Source organism: Euprymna scolopes, chromosome 4 (assembly GCF_053919585.1).
Source record: "Euprymna scolopes isolate OS-2025 chromosome 4, ASM5391958v1, whole genome shotgun sequence".
In the NCBI taxonomy this organism is placed as follows: Eukaryota; Metazoa; Mollusca; class Cephalopoda; order Sepiida; family Sepiolidae; genus Euprymna; species Euprymna scolopes.
In genome coordinates, this window is record NC_136485.1 from 95,309,823 (window position 1) to 95,332,131 (window position 22,309).

At 33.6% G+C, this 22,309-nt stretch overlaps 1 protein-coding gene across 1 annotated transcript in view; it reads left to right on the forward strand.

Moving 5' to 3' along the window:
- LOC145268972 (28S rRNA (cytosine-C(5))-methyltransferase-like) overlaps positions 1–22,309 on the forward strand; it is a gene marked incomplete in the record, with an annotated part of 228,363 nt that overhangs the window by 103,871 nt on the left and 102,183 nt on the right. Inside the window, 3 exon segments of the mRNA XM_080124592.1 lie at positions 342–431; positions 8,851–8,938; positions 11,878–12,018. Coding sequence (XP_079980718.1) covers positions 342–431; positions 8,851–8,938; positions 11,878–12,018 — 319 coding nt within the window.

Genomic DNA, 22,309 nt, shown 5'->3' on the forward strand with positions numbered 1-22,309 from the left:
TAGAACAAATGTGAACTTTAATTAATGATCATTTTCTGTTCAACTTGCAGAGTAACACATTCACAAAATTAGACTTTTTTAGCGAATGATTTGCCAATTTAGTGCTTAAAACAACTTGCAGAAATGCATAATTTGTTAGGTTTTCTAACATCCATAGAAATCATCTGCACAAACGTTTTATTATTTTTAAAAAAGTCATACTATCAAATTTTAGATTTTGTTTTTGACATCAGGCAATAGTACCCATGGTTTATTGTCATTCTGTATATGTTAGGGTGTTTTTTTTTTATTAATCGTCTATTTAAATTTGAACTTTAAGTTATTTATTTTTAATTTTACAGATCATAGAGTTTCTAGAAGCCAATGAAGTTAACAGGCCTGTGACCATTAGAGCAAATACACTGAAGACTAGAAGAAGAAATTTAGCTCAGGTATTTTCAACATTATTTTCTTTTTGTTAATGTCCTAACAAGCAGGTATGCATAACAAGGAGCTTAATCTAATAACTGGTTCTGATCTGGTGTCATCTTTAAGGTTAACCAATTTTTAGAGAACCTCTCTATATTTTTGATAACCTTAATGCAATTTTTTTCAAATTTTTTGGTTACAGAAGTCATGCATTACCAGTTGTTTGAGAATATGTAAATAATTCATATCAAGATATTTTATCAATTTTCTTAGTATAATAAGGTCAAATTTCTGTTTATAAGATTAGATGTTAAATCTGTTCTTATAAAATTTACATTTTTTCTTTCAAAATCTTACATATGCAAAGCATAGTTTATAGACTTTATATATTCTTGCTGATTTTAAGTGATTTGTTGCTCTTAAACAAAAACAATGTCTTCATAATGTTTAAAGTATTTGTTTTACGTGTATATAAATCTTCAAAATTTTCTAAAATAAAAAAAAAATATAAGCAAACAAATTGTAATCCATGACTGTAAATATATTTAGCTTTCTTCTGTGTTTATAAGAGATAATGAAAAATGCACAATTTCTACAGATATTCCACCAGATATATTTTATGCACATAAAAATATATCTGATAGATATTTGAATAAAAAACATTCAAATGGTTAAAAGATAAAAAAAATTAATTACAAATAATACGTTCAAAATGGGGGCAATTAGAATGTAAACAAAGGGCAAGTAACTGCTCTCAAAAGCGCTCACGGAGCAAAAAGAAAATACCATAGAATCGCTAATAATAAACAAATAATTAATTCAACAATCTTATATATATTTTCTTGAAAAAGGTGTCTGCCTCAACAGAAAAATGTTCAACAAAATGTTTAACTGGAATATTATTTTGCCAAAAACTATTAATATTAAACTATAAAAAGGAAAATACTATAAAATGTTAAAAAGTGCAACAAAATGCCAATTACATTTTTATTAGTGCATAAGGCACATCTGATTGAGTGTAAATAAAAAATTATTTCTTTTTAATTCTAGTATCTTCCTTTTTATAGTTTAATATTAATAGTTTTCGGCAAAATCATATTCCAGTTAAACATTTAGTTGAACATTTTTCTGTTGAGGCAGAAATCTTTTTCAAGAAAATACCTAACTTTTTAAAATTTTATTTATTAACAACAACAGAAATAATAGCATTATATTTATTAATAAAACATGCTAAGGATCACGTGAAAAGTATCACATAATGCAATATTTACAAAAAAATATTAAAAATTTCTGAGTTTAAATGATTCATAGAAGTGTCATCGTTTGCCTACGGGGATGCAGTTACAAACTCATACTATGCTGAGGTAGTGGTGGAATTTTAAGGGCCAGCACTAATGTTTTTGCTATTTCTATTGAATATATGACCCAATTTTTCTCAATTGTTTGTTCCTTTTATATTTTTCCAAAGAAATGCCAATATTGTTGGACATTTTGGAATGAAAATTGTGACACTGATAATATTCCACTCATTATTATTCCTAACAATTCAAGTATAATGCCCAAAATAAACTTTAATAAAATTGTGCACAATAGCTGTTTTTACACTGAAATTTGTGCAAATTTTTTTTTTTTTTTTGAATTGAAATTCCTGGTGCTCTTGCATAATTTGACCCGAATTCTTGTGATTTTCCCATCAAACCCGCACCGGGCGAGACCGGCAATCATCGGTGTTAGCCGAGCGTTGTTCAAATGTTGAAATGCTAATTCGACTTTAAAGTTTTTTTTTTTATTTTAATGTTTTTAGTAATTTTGTAATTTATGATTAGTTATTTTAATGATTTATTTTGAAATTTTTTCTTGTACTTCAATTTCTGGGAGTTTGAGTAGCCAATGAAAAAGCGATATGTAAATGAAAGCAGACAACATTCGAATTGGAAGAAATCGACTGAACCCAGAAAAAAAGCTGACAAACAACTATATTTTCAGACTCACCAAACAGGAAAAAATGACAGGCAAGGAAATAAATCTGTGCATGCTAGAAAAACAATGACCCATGTCGAGAGGATGTGGAAGGAAGCAAAACAGCGTAACAAGCAAGAATGCGGGACCAGCCGGGAGCTTCTGGGTACATATTTACTTGAATTTATGTGGAGAAAAAAAATTGGAAACGATCCTTTTGTCGCCATCATAAATCACATTTCTGAAAGCTACCCGGCTGGGAGGCTTCCTTCCATTTCCCTTACCCCATCACCTCCCTCTTTGCTGTCGATGACCGATCAACAGTCGACCGAAGTAAAAGATTCCTAAGGAAATATCCTCATCTCAAGAAAGTTCTTCCATCAGCAATTAACAACCGTTAAAAAAAAAAACATTTTTAAATAAATTTAAAAAAAAAAAAAAAAAAAATCACTATTTCTTGAAAAAAAAAAAATCATGCTTTTCTATTTCTGTTTAACCCCCGCCCCCAACTAAAAAAACTAATTAAAAAAAACAACCTGACTGAACAAAAAGTCTTGAAAATAAAATAAAAAAACAAGAAAAAAAATATGGTTAAAAAAAAAAAAAAATTGTACTTACACCTAACAACCTTTTCTTGAAGATAACATTTTTTAAATAACTTGCTGTTGATAAATATTTTGCAAAAAAAAAAAATAAATAAATACTAAAATAAATCAAATAAACATATTGTCTTTTTTCAAAGGTTTTTTTGCTATTTTTTGATAATTTGTATTTTTTTTTTTTTTTTCGGTTTGTTTTGCTTTTTTCCTTAGTCTGCGCCTGTTACGCTGCTCGGCTGTCACTGATGATTGCCGGTCCGCCCGATCTAGGCTTGATGAGAAATTACGAGAATTCAGGTCAAATTATGCAAAAGTACCAAATTCATGATTTCAGAATTAATTCGCCGAGGATTGTAATTTTCAAATATAAATCTATTTATTTGAATACACAAATATTTCATTGCAGTAGGAAAAGTTCTAGTGACATTTTTTTCAAGTGCTCAGTATGTTATTGACATTCATCACAATGTTTAAGAATTGAAGAGTCAGTTTTGAGCAAACTTTTGAATTGTTTGAGTGTAAATAGTTTTTTTTTCCTTTTTAAAGTGTAATATTGATCAATAGTTTCAGTAAAATAATTTTCCGGTTAAACATTTTATTGCACATTTATCTGTTAAAGCAGAAATCTTTTTTCCAATTGAGTTATAATGATTCAACAGTGCCATTGTTTGCATGCAGGGATGCTGTTACCACCCCATGCCACGCTGAGGTGATGGTTGAATGTTAAAGGAGAAAGCCACCACTATTTTTTTTTCTATTTAGATTGGATATATGACCTGTTTTTTGTCATTTTTATTTTCTTCATAATTTCAAAAGAAAGAAGAAAAAAAAAAAAAAAAATGACAACAATGTTGGACATTTCGGAAGGAAAATTGACATTAGAAATGTTGGTGTGACTGACAATATTCCACTTGTTATTTTTACAATGCAAGTATAATGCCCAAAATCAATTTTATTCAAAGTGTGCAGAATAGCTGATTTTACTTTGAAATTTAGGCCAGAAATATATTTTTATTCAAATTTTCATCCCAAACAGGGCACAATGCCACTTTGAAGTAGGGGGGGGGGGGGGGCTACTATCAGGGACATAAGTTGCAGGGGTATTATGAACAGCAAGATGTCTGTTCACATTACACTTGAACTTCTGCATGTCAGTACAGTTGGGAAAGCAGAATCCTGGAAGCGAGTTCCAAAGTTTAGCAGTTCTGGGGAAGAAACTATTGGAGTAGAAGGCTTTCTTACACCTAGGGATCTCTACTGTGAAGGGGTGGGATTTATCTGTTTGTCGGGTTTGCCAGGGGTGTTGACATTGATGGGGTACAGGTGCTCGTAGTTCGTCAGAGCATTCACCATTAAAATACTTGTAGAACAGGTAGAGGATTCAACATTTCGTCGATGAGACAGAGGCTGAAGCCTAGATGACAGTTCAGGACCTATCAGGTTGGCGACTTTCTTTTGAATCCTGTCAATAAGTGAGAGACAAGTAGCAGATGCACCAGCTCAAATGTGACAACAGTACTCCATACATGGGCGAATGGTGACCTTATAGAGGTACAGGATACTTTCAGGCATAAGTAGTTTTCTAGCACGGTAGAGAGAACTCACCTTCGCAGCAGCCTTGGCAATGCTCTCAATGTATGTATTCCAGTTCATGTTCCCTGTAAACGTTAGGCCGAGGAGTTTAAAGGAAGTACTTTCGGGTAATGTGTTCTTGGCCATTGTTATTGGTGGTAGAGAAGGTTTCTTGCAATTATTGAAGGAAACAAGCTTAGTCTTGGCAACATTGAATGTGACCATCCATTTTTGTCCCCATTCCACTACAGATTGGAGGTCATCCTCTAGTGTTTCTGCCATTTCCTTAGATATGTGTTCATTTATTTTCCCCTCGTGTTTGCTATAGAATGTGGTGTCATCAGCAAATATACCCATTTCAGAAAAATTTTTATCAGGGATGTCATTTATGAATATCAAGAATAATAAAGGTCTAAGGATAGACCCCTGAGGTACTCCCACATTTATATCTTATTGTTTTGTACGACCATCAAGGACAACCTGGATTTTTCTCTTAAGAAGGGTTTAATTACATTATGTAGTGATACCATATGATCTTTTTTTTTTCTTAAAAGACCATTGTGCCATACCCTGTCAAAAGCCATAGATATATCAAGGGCTACCGCTCCACTCTCCCCTATTTTGTCCAGTGAATGGTATATATGTTCAGAGATTAGTAAGGATATGTGCTGTGGAACGGGCTTGCCTAAATCCATATTGATTGTCAGTCAAGAGTTTAGCATCTGTAAGGTGATGGACTAGAGCTTGATTATTTAAGGACTCAAATATTTTGGCGAAAAGCGGAAGAAGGCTAATGGGGCGATAATTTAATGGGTCAGTTCTTTTGCCAGAATTCTTGAAAACTAGTACCACAGAAGCGGTTTTCCAGCAGTCAGGAAAACAAGATTTGTTGAGGCATTTGTTGTGAAGTTTGGAGAGAACTGGAGCAACTTCAGCGAACCATTTTTTTAACAGCACAGCCAGGATGAGATCTGGTCCACATGCTTTTGAAGTGTCTAGGTTTGTATGATACCTTGTACCTGAGAAGGGGTGATTTTCAAATCATCTTGGTGCCACACCAAAGGAAAGTCAGACGCAGACTAATGAAAAAAAAAACAAAAAAAACAAACCGGAAAAAATTAAAATGCAAATAATCAGAAATAACAAAAAAGACAAAACTACCTTGAAAAATGAAAATGTTTCATTTTAGTATTTATTTTTTATGTATTTATTTATTTTTTTTTTTTTGCAAAATATTTACCAACAAAAAGTTTTTTTTAATTTTCAAGACTTGTTGTTCAGTCATGTACTTTTGGTGGCACTGTCTGTTTGTACATCTCCAGGAGAAACCATCCTTTACACACACTCTTTTTTTTAAAGTAAACCTTTGTGTTTAATATTGCATTATTGTTGCCCCTCGTTTTTGGGACAGCCATTTCTTCTGATTGTCTGCATCAATGTTTTCAGTTCTTTTTCTAACATGTATAGATTTATTTTCTTGCCTGTCATTTTTCTGTTTGGCAAATTTGAAAATATATTTGTTTTTCAGCTTTTCTTTTCTTTTTTGTGTTGGTTTAGTCGCTTTCTTCCAATTCGAATGTCGTCTGCTTCCATTTAGATAGCGCTTTTTCATCAACCTCCCAAAAATTCAATTAAAAAAATAATAATAATAAAGTAACTAATCAGAAAATAAAGTCACCCCGCCCCCTTAATATCACCTTAAAAATTACTAAAAACATTTAAAGAAAAAAAAAAGTTTTTAAACTCGAGTTAGCGTTTCAACATTTGAACAACACTCGGCTGACACCGATGACTGCCGGTCTCGCCCGATCCATGTTTGGCGGGAATTCATGAGAATTCGGGTCAAATTATGCAAGAGTACCATATTTTCTTTTATTACGCACAGCAAAGTTTCACGGTTTTAAAAAAAAATATTTTAATATTTTTAAACATTTTATTTGAGGGTAAAACCGTCAAATCACGATAATACGAATTATTAAAGTTTTATCACGATATTACGGATTATTAATATTTTCAAATATTTTTTTAAATATTTAGATATTTTAAAATAGGTTTTAAAAATATTCTATTTCAAGTTTTACACTTTATACATGACAAAGTTTCAGTTTTTTTTTAATATTATATTTTGTTCTGTTAAGACAATAAAACTTTCTGGAAATTGTTTTTTTTCTGTTAAATAAATAGTTATAAATGTACGCACGCACAAACACACACACGGTACAAAACGTTGTTAAACAAAGAAAGAAAAAAACATGCTGTAATGTAGTGCGACTATTTATACTACCATAACCTAACATTTAACTGTCGGCTAAAACTATTACTACTACTACTCTGTAGATGGAATACTGTTGCCATATCTGGGCAGGAGTTGCTAAAAACAGCCTATCCTGCCTTGACAGAGTACAAAATAGACTTCGTGGCTTAGTGGGGGGTGCCCTTTTCTCTACCCTGCAACCTCTCTCCCACAGAAGAGACGTTGCGAGCCTATCCTTGTTTTATCGTTATTTCCATGGCAGGTGCTCGTCTGAACTCCAATCTCTGGTTCCCCCTCGCCAATCTTTCACGAAAAACACCCGTCTAGCTGAATCCACTGTGAAAAATTTCCCCCAACTCTATATCTGTGCCTAAATCAAAACACGGATTCCATGAACAAAGCTTCTTTCTTAGAACTGCACGCCTGTGGAACTCTCTTCCGTCTGCCTGCTTCCCACCGGACTACAACTTGGATGTGTTCAAGTCCAACGTTAACAAATTCCTAATGAACCGCCCCCTTAAGTAAACACTTCATCAAATCTCCACACTAACGTAATGTACTTGCAATAACCTTATCCCTGAGTGGCTTCCGGGCCTTGATAAGTGGTGATCACTGTAAAAAAAAAAAAAAAAAAAATTTCTATAATAGCGTCACTGCTAGAATTAAAGAGAGAAAGAGAAGGTGAGCGAGGAAAAAGCAGTATGTTTATATATGCACTCTCTCTCTCTCCCTATATATATATATATATATATATATATATACTACCTTTTTTCCTCGCCCACCTCTCTCTCTAGCAAGCAGTGAGTGACACTGTTATAGAGATAAAGACTAGTAGTAATAGTTTTAGCAGAGTTAAATGTTGTTATGGTAGTATAAATAGTCCTTGAAAAACTCTGAAGACTTGATTTTGTAAAAAAGATTTTTTTTTTTTTTTTTTTTTTTTTTTTTTTTAATGAATATATCGAATTATATAAAATAATATATGAAATGAAACAGAAGAACATGGAGATTATTAATATTCAAAAGGAAATTCGTTAAATATTTGGCGAGGAAATTAAAAAATAGTTTTTTCAAGCAGTACCCAAGGGGTCATTACGCAATTATAGTCTTGCAAGTAACATTTTGTTGTCAAGCAGTCACTTGCTTGACTAATAACTATATGTCCCTACCTGTCTGTTATCAAAATGGCTTACTGTTATTTAAATCAGTAAAATGGTCGTATCCATCTATCTCAGAAATCAATGGATTTTTGTGCAAGTCTATCTTGAATATGCAGTTGTTGTAGATGTAGGTGATCAGCCATCTGTGTTTTTTCTCTCTCCACTCTCATATTGGAGCCTGCCTTCAAGGCACTTTTCTAGTGGTTGGAGTTTTCATCCACAAAGTACCAGCCTGATGGATTGATGCCACCTGCCCTTGCACCACCTGCCCTTAAAGTTTAGGAAAGGTCTTCTTACTGGTATACAGCTGGTTGCAAGCTCATTGTATAGAATATCTTTTGGAATTCTTCCATTGCCCATTAGAGTTGGATGAACATCGCAAATATGTTTGGGATGTTCATTTGATCAAGGATACTCTTGAGACATAGTCCTACCGGGTGATTCCCAGGATTCTCGTAAGGTTGCATAGGTAGATGTTGAGTCTGTTCTGCAAGAGTAGAGGGCTCATGATTCACTGCCATACTGGTACACCTTCACCTTGATATTGATGATAAGCATCTCATTATTCCAGACTTTTCGTAAAGCAAGCCATGGCTGTTTCCACCTTGTTAGATTTGTGGAAAGATTGATGGAACCAATGTATGTAAAGTGCTTCTTTTGAATATTTATGATGCAAGTTAACTTTACACAGGAAGAAACCATCTATATTCCAAACTTAATTAAAATCCATTCAGTAGTTTTAGAGTATATAAAGAACATACATGTACTTTCTTTTTAAATCTTTACATACACACACACACACACACACATATATATATGTTTTAGCATCAATTGATATATATATATCTCGATGCTAAAACTATACATTTTCATGAATATATTTTTTTTTTTTCTTCAGTCTCTGATTAACCGTGGTGTTAACTTGGATCCGCTTGGAAAATGGACTAAAGTTGGATTAGTTATCTATGATTCTCAAGTTCCTATTGGTGAGTTTTTAAGATAATCTTCACAAATATTTTTCTATACTTTGAATAATATCAGAAGTGGAAATTTGCAAAAATCTTTTAGAAAATACAGGCTAGAGCCACTGACTATAACTTTGGTCTTCCTGTGAGCTTCATATTGGTTTTCAACCTGTGGAAAACCGTACTTGAGGTGAAGTGCCTTTGGGTCATTATGGAAAAGACCAAAGTTATGCTCAGTGGCCTGTAAGATTTTGGCAAGTTTGTATTGTTTGCAGAACTGGTGTTGGCAGAAATTCTGTATTTTGCACAGGCTTTAGTTAAGTTTATAAGAACTGTAGTCAGTTATGAGGAAAATTAATCGCTATTGAAAAGTAAGGTATGCTGCTACTGTTTGTCCAATTACAGGTAGGTCCTGAACTGAATGATCTATGGATGATCTGCTGAAGTTTTCAGCTCATTTTGCTATCTTGGCAATATGATTTGTGCTATGTTATGGACAGTATGGGCAAGTTATGTGAGTATAACCCATCATTCACTCTCATTTGTTATTCAGGGCTTGAGCCGTAATACCTTGTTACATGGCATAAGTGAATGCTGGTGGTAAACCAGCTTGATCTTTCTGTGGATAAAGAGGAATGACATGGCTATGGTTTGGTTGGTTCAGAATGAAGTGTCATCAAGCTTTCATAGCACTTCTGACTCCTTGCTATTGAGGATGAAGATGCTCAGACTGAATTCAGCTCTGCACTACCACGGTAATATCGACATAAGTAGATGAACAAGAGTAAGCAAGGAAAAAAAGACTGAAATTGAAATGGCTATTAAAGATGATCTCAAACAATGGCACATTGAAACCAATGTAAATGATAGTTTCATGAAAAAATCACTTTGTGCCACCCATGGCCAAGAGATATGTTAAATGAAGGAGTTATTTTAAAAATGATTACAAGGTTAATGTTATATATATATATATATATTTATATATATATATATATATATATATATGAAATAATTACAATTAAGTTTACCAAGATAATCCAAGATGGCAAATCTAAGGTATATTATAAATATTAAAGAGTTAATATTTATAAAGTAATCTCAACCAGATGTAAAAGCTCGATAAAACCAAATAGGAAATAGAGCTTATAATAAGAACTAGTAGTTAATAAAACATGTTAAAAAACACTTTGAAAAAGAGTTAAAAACATTTAATTTTAAAAAGGAAGCGCAAAATAAGTGGATAGTCCTTAATCCGTGGAGTTTCGAAGAAATACTTTCATTCTCTTCATTGGATTTTGCTTGCAAAAGTATTTAATGAAACTACAAGTAAGTCATAGATCTTACTTGGTAAAAAATAGTGAAGCAGAGGGAATAGGAGGAAGAAAAAGGTGATTTTACGTGAATGGATGGTCTGGTAAAGGGTAAAATATCCAATAATGGAAAAATCAAAAAAGTTGATTAAATTTCCATTTCTACAAGTAAAATCCAAAGGAATCGCGTTAATGGAAGATGGTTCAAAGTAATCCAAAAAGCAGAATTCCGTGGAATAATTCAACAAATGGGTGCAAGGAAAAAAGGGAATGAGTCCAAATAATATTATTAAAAGAAAGATACATTGTGCGTTTGATCGTGGCTCTGGTCTCGAAAACAAATAAGGCAGAACACCAAAGTCAGAATTTATCAAGTCCTTGTCCACATCATTCTTATTTGTGGCTGTAAGACTTGGCATATGTGAGCAAGTGACCTATACAAACTGGAGGTATTTGGTGGTCACTGCTTACACTGCCCTCTTCATGTCCAGTTGCAACAGTTTATCTGTCCAACAGTATAGTGCATGTTCATTGCAAAATCCACTCCCTCCCAAACTCTCTCTTTGCCAGATACCTTCATTGGCTCGGCCACACCTTATGTTGACACCCAGGTGACGTTATCCCTGAAATCATTGACCCAACACCACTACCAAGCTCGATAAAACCATGTAGTAGCCAACTCAAAAACTGGCTCAGGACAGTGAAGAAGGATGCTGAACTGATTTTAGGTCCTTAACTTTACACGGTCCATCGCTAGAATTGCGAATGGCTTACACTCATAACAGAAGTAGCTTTCAATCGCTGTGTTTGGTCAGCCAGTATTTTGGATGTTGTAAACTTGGAGAGAGCTGACTCAACTGACTCAGGGTGAATGCTGCAATCATAACCATGATTTTTTTAATCTAATTTGAAAATTCTTACACTAATGATGAATTAAGTTTTGTCAATTAGAAAAAAAGAATTGACTTTACTCTCATAAAGTTGTCATAATTTCCTTGCAACTAAAAATTAATTTCATTGAACTTTATTAATTTATCTGATAAATAAGCAATTGAGGTTTTAAGATTATAAGAGCCCACTGTTAGAAAAATTCTGTGAGAATAAATGTTCAAACTCTTTATCAATGCAAAGCTGCTGGAAATTCTGAAATTGAGAGAATATGTCTTGATTTTATTTACCATTGTGATAACAGTATTCATTGATTTGTGAAATCAACCACTTAGGTTTTTGCTACTAGGTTATGCCTGTGAATTACAGTTCACGGTGTATTAACAATATTTGCCAATCAAAGTTTTGTAAGATTTTCCGAAATTAGCTCAATTGGTATTCATTCACTTTTGTTTTCATTTTCCTATAAAAATGCTCCATTTAAAGTGTTATTCTTCAACATCAAAACACGAGAACTGAATTGAACTGAAAAAAGTATCAGATAGAAGTAGGTTCAAGTGTCACAATTTCACATACTTGAATAGATATTTTTATATTTACAGATAAAAAATAATTCTGTTAAAAATATATAAGTGCCAAATACTTTTTGCTTTCACTTGGATGATCATAATTCTTTCTTTGATAAGTTTTTACAGTCTATCCGTTTCCCACCCACTCAAACCCTGCTGCTTAATATTTATTTTTTCTCTGTTACTCGTATAGGTGCCACTCCTGAATATTTGGCTGGCCATTACATTGTCCAAGGAGGTTCCAGTTTATTACCAGTGATGGCTTTAGCTCCCCAAGACAAAGAGATGATTCTTGACATGGCTGCTGCTCCAGGAGGAAAAACAAGTCACATTGGTAAGATTTACTTTCTTATATTATCTACTGTTCATTATTTAGAGCACTATCTTTTGCAGGTTTCAAATTTTCTTTTAAAAAAATTTGATGCTTGTTCAGAATTCCACCTCTATTACAAAATAATTTTTAAAAAGATCTGTCTGATGTACCTGTGACAAAAAGAAAATATTGTTTTGCAAAAATTACATAAAGAAAATCATTTTTAAGTTAATTTAAGTTTTACGCTGCCCTCCTTCCCATATTAAGAATAGCTTTTTAAAATCTCACAATTATTTGAAATCATCTCCTTTGTTATTTCAACCTGTTTTCAAGATAATGCCATAAGACAGTTGATTCTTGGTTAGCCATAAAAATTGGATTTTCTTATTTAAAAAAACTATTTCATCAATTCAGGTAAATTTTAGATTATATTTTCTTTCAGTCATGAGTACACACATCATACATATTTTACTTTTTTAATAAAGATGGAATTCTGGATAAGCACCGAAACTTTAACGATTTATAAAACATTCATTATCTTAACAATCCTTCAAAAAAGAATAAAAATATAAGGCTTCTCATTTTTTTCTTTTTTTTTTTCTTTTCTATGAGATGGTCAATCTTACACTTTAAAATCTCATTTTTACTATTAAATCTCATTTTTACCATTAAATGCATAAATGAAATCAACACATCTTAAGAATTTGCTTCTTTGTTGTTCAGATGATAGTGTAATTCTTTTTCTTTTTTTATTGCATTTTCATCTCAAACAAAGCACAATGCCACTTTGATGTAGGGGCTACTATGTAGAGAGTTTAGCAGCAAAATGTCTGCTTACATTACACTTGAACTTCTGCATGTCAGTACAGTTGAAGAAGCAGGAACCTGGAAGGGAATTCCAAAGTTCTGGGGAAGAAACTATTAGAGTAGAAGGCTTTCTGGCATCTGAGGATCTCTGTGTAGTGGTGGGATTTTGCTGTTTGTCGGAGGTACAAGGGCTCGTAGTTCGGAGCATCCACCATTAAAATACTTTTAAAGCAAACAGGGATGCAACATTTTGTCGATGGGACAGAGGCTGAAGCCTAGCTAACAGTTCAGGACCTATTGGGTTGGTGACTCTCTTTTGAACCCTGTCCAGGAGCGAGAAACTAGTAGCAGATGCACCAGCCATGATAGAGAGAGGCCACTTTCTTCCCAGTAATGCCCTCAATGTATCTGTTTCAACTCATGTTCAGGTATACTTAGTCATAGCTATTAGTCGTTAAAAAGGTTTCTTGTAATTATTAAAGGAAACAAGCTTAGTCTTGGCAGCATTGAATGTTACCATCTACAGACTGGAGGTTTTTCTCTAGGGTTTTTGCCATTGCAAATATGTGTCTATTCGTTTTCCCCTCGTGCTTGTTATAAAGTGTGGTGCCATCAGCAAATATACCCATCTCAGGGAGGTCATTTATGAATATCAGGAATAATAAAGGTCCAAGGATCAACTTCCGATGTACACCGCATTTATATCAGTGTTTTTTACATATGACCATCAAGGACAACCTGAATTCTTGTCTTATTTAAGGATTTAATTATGTTAAGTATTTGTTCAGTAATACCATATGATCTGATTTTCCTGAGAAGACAATTGTGCCATACCCTGTCAAAAGCCTTAGATATATCTGGGGCTACTGTCCTACCTTCCCCTGCTTTATCCAGTGCATGGTATATACGCTCAGAAATTACAGTTAGAATATATGCAGTAGAGCGGGCTAACCTAAATCCATAAATCAGACAGAAGTTTAGTAAATGTAAGGCGGTGGACTAGAGCTTGATCATTTATGGACTGAAATATTTTGGTGAAAAGAGGGAAGAGGCTAATGGGGCGATAATTTAATAGCTCGGTTCTTTCTCCAGAATTCTTGTGAACTGGTACCACAGAAAATTTTTTCCAGCAGTCAAGAAAGCAAGATTCGTTAAGGCATTTGTTGAAAAGTTTTGCAAGGACTGGAGCAACGTCAGTGGAATATTTTTTTAATAATACAACCGGGATGAGATCAGGTCCACATGCTTTTGAGGTGTAAGTTTTTTATGATATCATGTACTTGAAAAAGAGTGATTTTCAGATCATATAGTTTGATGTTTGTCTACAAAGGAAAATCAAAGAGGGAGTGGTTTGCTGGTTCTAATGAAGAGTTTGAGGCAAACCGACTGGCAAAAATGTTAGCATTCTCAGTTGGCGTGCAAACAACCTCATGATTATTGGATATTGGGGGAATTGTTGATTGCCCATTATTTATTACATTCATGATTGCTGGGTAGTGGGGGAATTGTTGATTGCCCATTATTTATTACAATAATGATTGTTGGGTAGTGGGGGAATTGTTGATTACCCATTATTTATTACATTCATGATTATTGGATATTGGGGGAATTGTTGATTGCCCATTATTTATTACAGTCATGATCGTTGGGTAGTGGGGGAATTGTTTATTGCCCATTATCTATTACATTCATGATTATTGGATATTGGGGAAATTGTTGATTGCCCATTATTTATTACATTCATGATTGCTGGGTAGTTGGAAATTGTTGATTGCCCATTATTTATTACACTCCTGATTGTTGGGTAGTGGGGGAATTGTTGATTGCCCATTATTTATTACAATCATGATTGTTGGATAGTGGGGGAATTGTTGATTGCCCATTATTTATTACAATCATGATTATTGGATATTGGGGGAATTGTTGATTGCCCATTATTTATTACAGTCATGATCGTTGGGTAGTGGGGGAATTGTTGATTGCCCATTATTTATTACATTCATGATTATTGGGTAGTGGGGAATTGTTGATTGCCCATTATTTATTACATTCATGATTGCTGGGTAGTGGGGGAATTGTTGATTGCCCATTATTTATTACAGTCATGATCGTTGGGTAGTGGGGGAATTGTTGATTGCCCATCATTTATTACATTCATGATTATTGGATATTGGGGGAATTGTTGATTGCCCATTATTTATTACAGTCATGATCGTTGGGTAGTGGGGGAATTGTTGATTGACCATTATCTATTACATTCATGATTATTGGGTAGTGGGGAAATTGTTGATTGCCCATTATTTATTACACTCCTGATTGTTGGGTAGTGGGGGAATTGTTGATTGCCCATTATTTATTACAATCATGATTGTTGGATAGTGGGGGAATTGTTGATTGCCCATTATTTATTACAATCATGATTATTGGATATTGGGGGAATTGTTGATTGCCCATTATTTATTACAGTCATGATCGTTGGGTAGTAGGGGAATTGTTGATTGCCCATTATTTATTACAGTCATGATCGTTGGGTAGTGGGTGAATTGTTGATTGCCCATTATTTATTACATTTTTGATTATTGGATATTGGGGGAATTGTTGATTGCCCATTATTTATTACAGTCATGATCGTTGGGTAGTGGGGGAATTGTTGATTGACCATTATCTATAACATTCATGATTATTGGGTAGTGGGGAAATTGTTGATTGCCCATTATTTATTACATTCATGATTGCTGGGTAGTTGGAAATTGTTGATTGCCCATTATTTATTACACTCCTGATTGTTGGGTAGTGGGGGAATTGTTGATTGCCCATTATTTATTACAATCATGATTGTTGGATAGTGGGGGAATTGTTGATTGCGCATTATTTATTACAATCATGATTATTGGATATTGGGGGAATTGTTGATTACCCATTATTTATTACAGTCATGATCGTTGGGTAGAGGGGGAATTGTTGATTTCCCATTATTTATTACATTCATGATTATTGGATATTGGGGGAATTGTTGATTGCCCATTATTTATTACATTCATGATTATTGGGTAGTGGGGAAATTGTTGATTGCCCATTATTTATTACATTCATGATTGCTGGGTAGTTGGAAATTGTTGATTGCCCATTATTTATTACACTCCTGATTGTTGGGTAGTGGGGGAATTGTTGATTGCTCATTATTTATTACAATCATGATTGTTGGATAGTGGGGGAATTGTTGATTGCCCATTATTTATTACAATCATGATTATTGGATATTGGGGGAATTGTTGATTGCCCATTATTTATTACAGTCATGATCGTTGGGTAGTGGGGGAATTGTTGATTGCCCATTATTTATTACATTCATGATTATTGGATATTGGGGGAATTGTTGATTGCCCATTATTTATTACAGTCATGATCGTTGGGTAGTGGGGGAATTTTTGATTGCCCATTATCTATTACATTCATGATTATTGGGTAGTGGGGAAATTGTTGATTGCCCATTATTTATTACATTCATGATTGCTGGGTAGTTGGAAATTGTTGATTGCCCATTATTTATTACACTCCTGATTGTTGGGTAGTGGGGGAATTGTTGATTGCCCATTATTTATTATAATCATGATTGTTGGATAGTGGGGGAATTGTTGATTGCCCATTATTTATTACGATCATGATTATTGGATATTGGGGGAATTGTTGATTGCCCATTATTTATTACAGTCATGATCGTTGGGTAGTGGGGGAATTGTTGATTGCCCATTATTTATTACATTCATGATTATTGGATATTGGGGGAATTGTTGATTGCCCATTATTTATTACAGTCATGATCGTTGGGTAATGGGGGAATTGTTGATTGCCCATTATCTATTACACTCCTGATTGTTGGGTAGTGGGGGAATTGTTGATTGCCCATTATTTATTACAATCATGATTGTTGGATAGTGGGGGAATTGTTGATTGCCCATTATTTTTTACATTCATGATTATTGGATATTGGGGGAATTGTTGATTGCCCATTATTTATTACAGTCATGATCGTTGGGTAGTTGGGGAATTGTTGATTGCCCATTATTTATTGCATTCATTATTATTGGGTAGTGGTGAATTGTTGATTGCCCATTATTTATTACATTCATTATTGCTGGGTAGTTGGAAATTGTTGATTGCCCATTATTTATTACAGTCATGATCGTTGGGTAGTGGGGGAATTGTTGATTGCCCATTATTTATTACAGTCATGATCGTTGGGTAGTGGGGGAATTGTTGATTGCCCATTATTTATTACAGTCATGATCGTTGGGTAGTGGGGGAATTGTTGATTGCCCATTATTTATTACATTCATGATTATTGGATATTGGGGGAATTGTTGATTGCCCATTATTTATTACAGTCATGATCGTTGGGTAGTGGGGGAATTGTTGATTGCCCATTATTTATTACAGTCATGATCGTTGGGTAGTGGGGGAATTGTTGATTGCCCATTATTTATTACAGTCATGATCGTTGGGTAGTGGGGGAATTGTTGATTGCCCATTATTTATTACATTCATGATTATTGGATATTGGGGGAATTGTTGATTGCCCATTATTTATTACAGTCATGATCGTTGGGTAGTGGGGGAATTTTTGATTGCCCATTATCTATTACATTCATGATTATTGGGTAGTGGGGAAATTGTTGATTGCCCATTATTTATTACATTCATGATTGCTGGGTAGTTGGAAATTGTTGATTGCCCATTATTTATTACACTCCTGATTGTTGGGTAGTGGGGGAATTGTTGATTGCCCATTATTTATTATAATCATGATTGTTGGATAGTGGGGGAATTGTTGATTGCCCATTATTTATTACGATCATGATTATTGGATATTGGGGGAATTGTTGATTGCCCATTATTTATTACAGTCATGATCGTTGGGTAGTGGGGGAATTGTTGATTGCCCATTATTTATTACATTCATGATTATTGGATATTGGGGGAATTGTTGATTGCCCATTATTTATTACAGTCATGATCGTTGGGTAATGGGGGAATTGTTGATTGCCCATTATCTATTACACTCCTGATTGTTGGGTAGTGGGGGAATTGTTGATTGCCCATTATTTATTACAATCATGATTGTTGGATAGTGGGGGAATTGTTGATTGCCCATTATTTTTTACATTCATGATTATTGGATATTGGGGGAATTGTTGATTGCCCATTATTTATTACAGTCATGATCGTTGGGTAGTTGGGGAATTGTTGATTGCCCATTATTTATTGCATTCATTATTATTGGGTAGTGGTGAATTGTTGATTGCCCATTATTTATTACATTCATTATTGCTGGGTAGTTGGAAATTGTTGATTGCCCATTATTTATTACAGTCATGATCGTTGGGTAGTGGGGGAATTGTTGATTGCCCATTATTTATTACAGTCATGATCGTTGGGTAGTGGGGGAATTGTTGATTGCCCATTATTTATTACAGTCATGATCGTTGGGTAGTGGGGGAATTGTTGATTGCCCATTATTTATTACATTCATGATTATTGGATATTGGGGGAATTGTTGATTGCCCATTATTTATTACAGTCATGATTATTGGGTAGTGGGGAATTGTTGATTGCCCATTATTTATTACATTTATGATTATTGGGTAGTGGGGGAATTGTTGATTGCCCATTATTTTTTACAGTCATGATCTTTGGATAGTGGGGGAATTGTTGATTGCCCATTATTTATTACACTCCTGATTGTTGGGTAGTGGGGGACTTGTTGATTGACCATTATTTATCACAGTTATGATCGTTGGATAGTGGGGGAATTGTTGATTGTCCATTATTTATTACAGTCATGATTGTTGGGTAGTGGGGGAATTGTTGCTTGTCCATTATTTATTACAGTCATGATCGTTGGGTAGTGGGGGAATTGTTGATTGCCCATTATTTATTACAGTCATGATTGTTGGGTAGTGGGGGAATTGTTGCTTGTCCATTATTTATTAGTCATGATCGTTGGGTAGTTGGGGAATTGTTGATTGCCCATTATGTATTACAGTCATGATCGTTGGATAGTGGAGGAATTGTTGATTGTCCATTATGTATTACACTCCTGATTGTTGGGTATTTAGTGAATTGTGTATATACCATTATTTATTACACTCCTGATTGTTGGATATTTAGTGAATTGTTGATATACCATTATTTATTACATTCATGATTGTTGGGTAGTGGGTTAATTGTTGATTGCCCATTATTTAATGCACTCATGATTGTTTGATAGTGGATGAATTGTTGATTGCCCATTATTTATTACAGTCATGATTGTTGGGTAGTGGGGGAATTATTGATTGCCCATGAATTATTACATTCATGATTGTTGGATAGTGGGTGAATTGTTGATTGCCCATTATTTATTACATTCATGATTGTTGGATAGTGGGTGAATTGTTGATTGCCCATTATTTTTTTCATTCATGATTGTTGGATATTTAGGGAATCGTTGATATACCATTATTTATTACACTCCTGATTGTTGGGTAGTGGGTTAATTGTTGATTGCCCATTATTTATTAAATTCATGATTGTTTGATAGTTGGGGAATTGTTGATCGCTCATTATTTATTAAACTCTTGTAGATTGTCCACACATCATGCGTTTCTTATTTCTGTACTTCAATGCGTTTTCTGGCGGTTTTGGTGCATTGTCTCTTAATTTTCACTATTTCTTTCTTACAATTACTTCTTGCTTCCATAAACTTTAGTCTGTTTTTACTGGATTTGTGTTGGATAAATCTATGGTATGTATGCTGCCTTTGAGCAATGGCAACTGCACAAGTAGGAGTAAACCTTTGTGGAGAGTGGGATTTTCTATAGAACTTCCGTGTAGGAACATGTGCTTCGATTGCCGCTTTGAACCATTCAGTGGTCTCATTTGCACACTGTTCTGCAGGAAGAGAAAAGATATTTTCCCATGAGGCATCTCTGATGAGATCCTTGATGGCTTCCCAGTCAGTAATGGCTCTTCAGCTTTGGGTTGAGAGTTTAGAGTTATTTCTACAGTTATTACAGTGTGATCAGCATTCCTGAGTGGGCTATCAACATTTACACAATCACTGTGAACTGTGGTCAGAAATAGTCTAGAAGTGAGGCTTGTTGATCTTGCTGATCTGGTAAACGGGTCAGAAATGTAATTCTCTGTGCTACGGAATGTCTTAAAGCATAAAGATAAATCGTACTTTCATTGAAATTGGAAATGTATTTTGCATAACCATGAGTAGTGACTCATTTTTTTGTATTAATTTGAACTAGAAAAAATGTTTGTAATATGTAATTCTTTTAAATTAATCTTGGTTTATGTTGAATATATAGTCATATTTTTCTAACTTTTTAAATCATTACTATATATTGGCTCCAATATAATCTATATAAATAAAAATGTATGTTCGTAATTGATGGTCTAAAATTTAGAAGCGGCGGTGGCGGTAATAGCCTTGTTGTTGATGTTAGCAGTAATGATGGAGCGAGTTTTATAAACGTGATGCTCGTTTTGTCGCTTGTTGTTTTAATGCGTGTTACTCCTTTGGTCGCCGGCTGGAAAGAGCAGTAGAGAACTCGAATTTCGCGCCAAGTCTTTTTTTCTTCGTTTTCCTTCGGAGCTCTCCGGAAACAGTGCACGCTCAGTGTGTCGCCGTCCGACATTAGGTCCGGATATTGAGTTAGTGTTTTGTTTATGTAAATATGAACGAATCTGTAATATAACAGAGCGAATGAAAATTGTAAACACTTGTAAGACAATGTCACTGGAGAATCAGATTTACTGAAATAAATTGAATATTCAAAACTGACAATTCATTTATAAGAGAGCAATTCATAGGTCACGTGACCAAAGTTTCGCACTAATAGTTTAGCTACGCGTTTATAATTTCAAAAAATTTTTTAAATTTACTCGCAAAAATGTCAAAATTTTTCACAGATAAAATTGATTGAAAATCGCCCTCCAAAATTTGATTTTCGCCCACTAGGGGGCGATTCGCCCCCGGTTGAGAACCGCTGGTCTAAATAACCACTGGACCGATTGCTTCGACATTTTGATGTAGTATTTTCATCGTACCCATGCATGTTTTGAGATATATCTTTTAAATTATAACATTATACTCTAATATTTTATTTAAAATTTTCTTTTTTAAATACTATATTTTATTTAATAACGTTTTCTTTGTAACGATGTTGCCATTTTTTTATTTGGGGAAATATCACAGCCCGACAGTGATTCACCAGTCACATGTCATCACCAAAAGGAACTTTCGGTCAACATCAGTATCTCGCTTAATGTAAACAGAATTTGTTTACAGTATTGATATATTAGAAAAGTTTCACAAATTTTAAATGGGTAAAATTTAATCACATGATTATTGAAAATGTAATCATATGATTAAAATTTAATTTAAATTAACTACGTGTGGTAGCTTTCCTGTCAATTAATTATCGAAAATGAATATTAGCAGCAAAGCGACCATTGTGGATTGTTCAGGAAATTAAAGATTTTAAATGAAATTTGACGTATATATTTGTTCAGTGACTAATGAGATTCCTATTTCGTCACATAAATTATTTAAAGTGAAATGAGTTTAAGAATTTATATCCAAACCTAAATATTATTTTTACTTAAAATATAACATTAATACACTGAAGTTATAACAAGTTTCATTGTGAAACCACCACAAACTTCTATGTCTACTTACGTTCTATTAGAAACTAAGCAATCCCTAGAAATCTTTAAATATTGAATTTTTGGCATTTAAAAAAAAATAAACTTGCAGAATCTAGTAGCTGAGTGTCAAATCAATAATAATCTGCTGAAAATATTTAAAAAAAAAAAAAAAAAAAAAAAAAAACGAAAACCTCTCCCATACAGGCAATAATTTGGTTTTGTCTTTCCCATGTGTGTTTTCAATAAGGGGGACTGATTTACTAGAACTTTGTATTAGAAACTAAGCACCTCTTAAAAATCTTTATTGAATTTTTGCATTTTGGTTAAAGTTTTTAGTTTGCAATCGCTAATAATCTGCTCAAAAATTGAAGAAAACAAAAAGCAAAATTAAAAAGAATGGTACTCTTGCGGAATTTGACCCAAATCCTCAGGATTTTCCATCAATTATGGTTAGCGCTCAACCGGCAATCACTGGATGAAGCCGAACATTGTTCAAATGTTGACATTTTTTTTTTTTGTTTTGTATAAAAAATGTAACTTTTTAATTATTTCTTGGATGATGGGGGTATTTTTTTGTTTATTGTTATAACCTCTGTTGACAAAAAATAAATTCTCTTGAAAAAAGCTTTTCTGTACTTTCACCTAACAATTTACAGTTTTTATAAAAAGCCTTCATCTTTTCATTACAAAGAAAGAAGAAAAAAATGTTTATTGCTAATTTTCTTTTAAAAAAAAATGTAAGTTTTCTTGAAAAAAAACTTTCACCTAACAATTTAAGACAAAAAAAAATTCATCTTAGAAAAACACA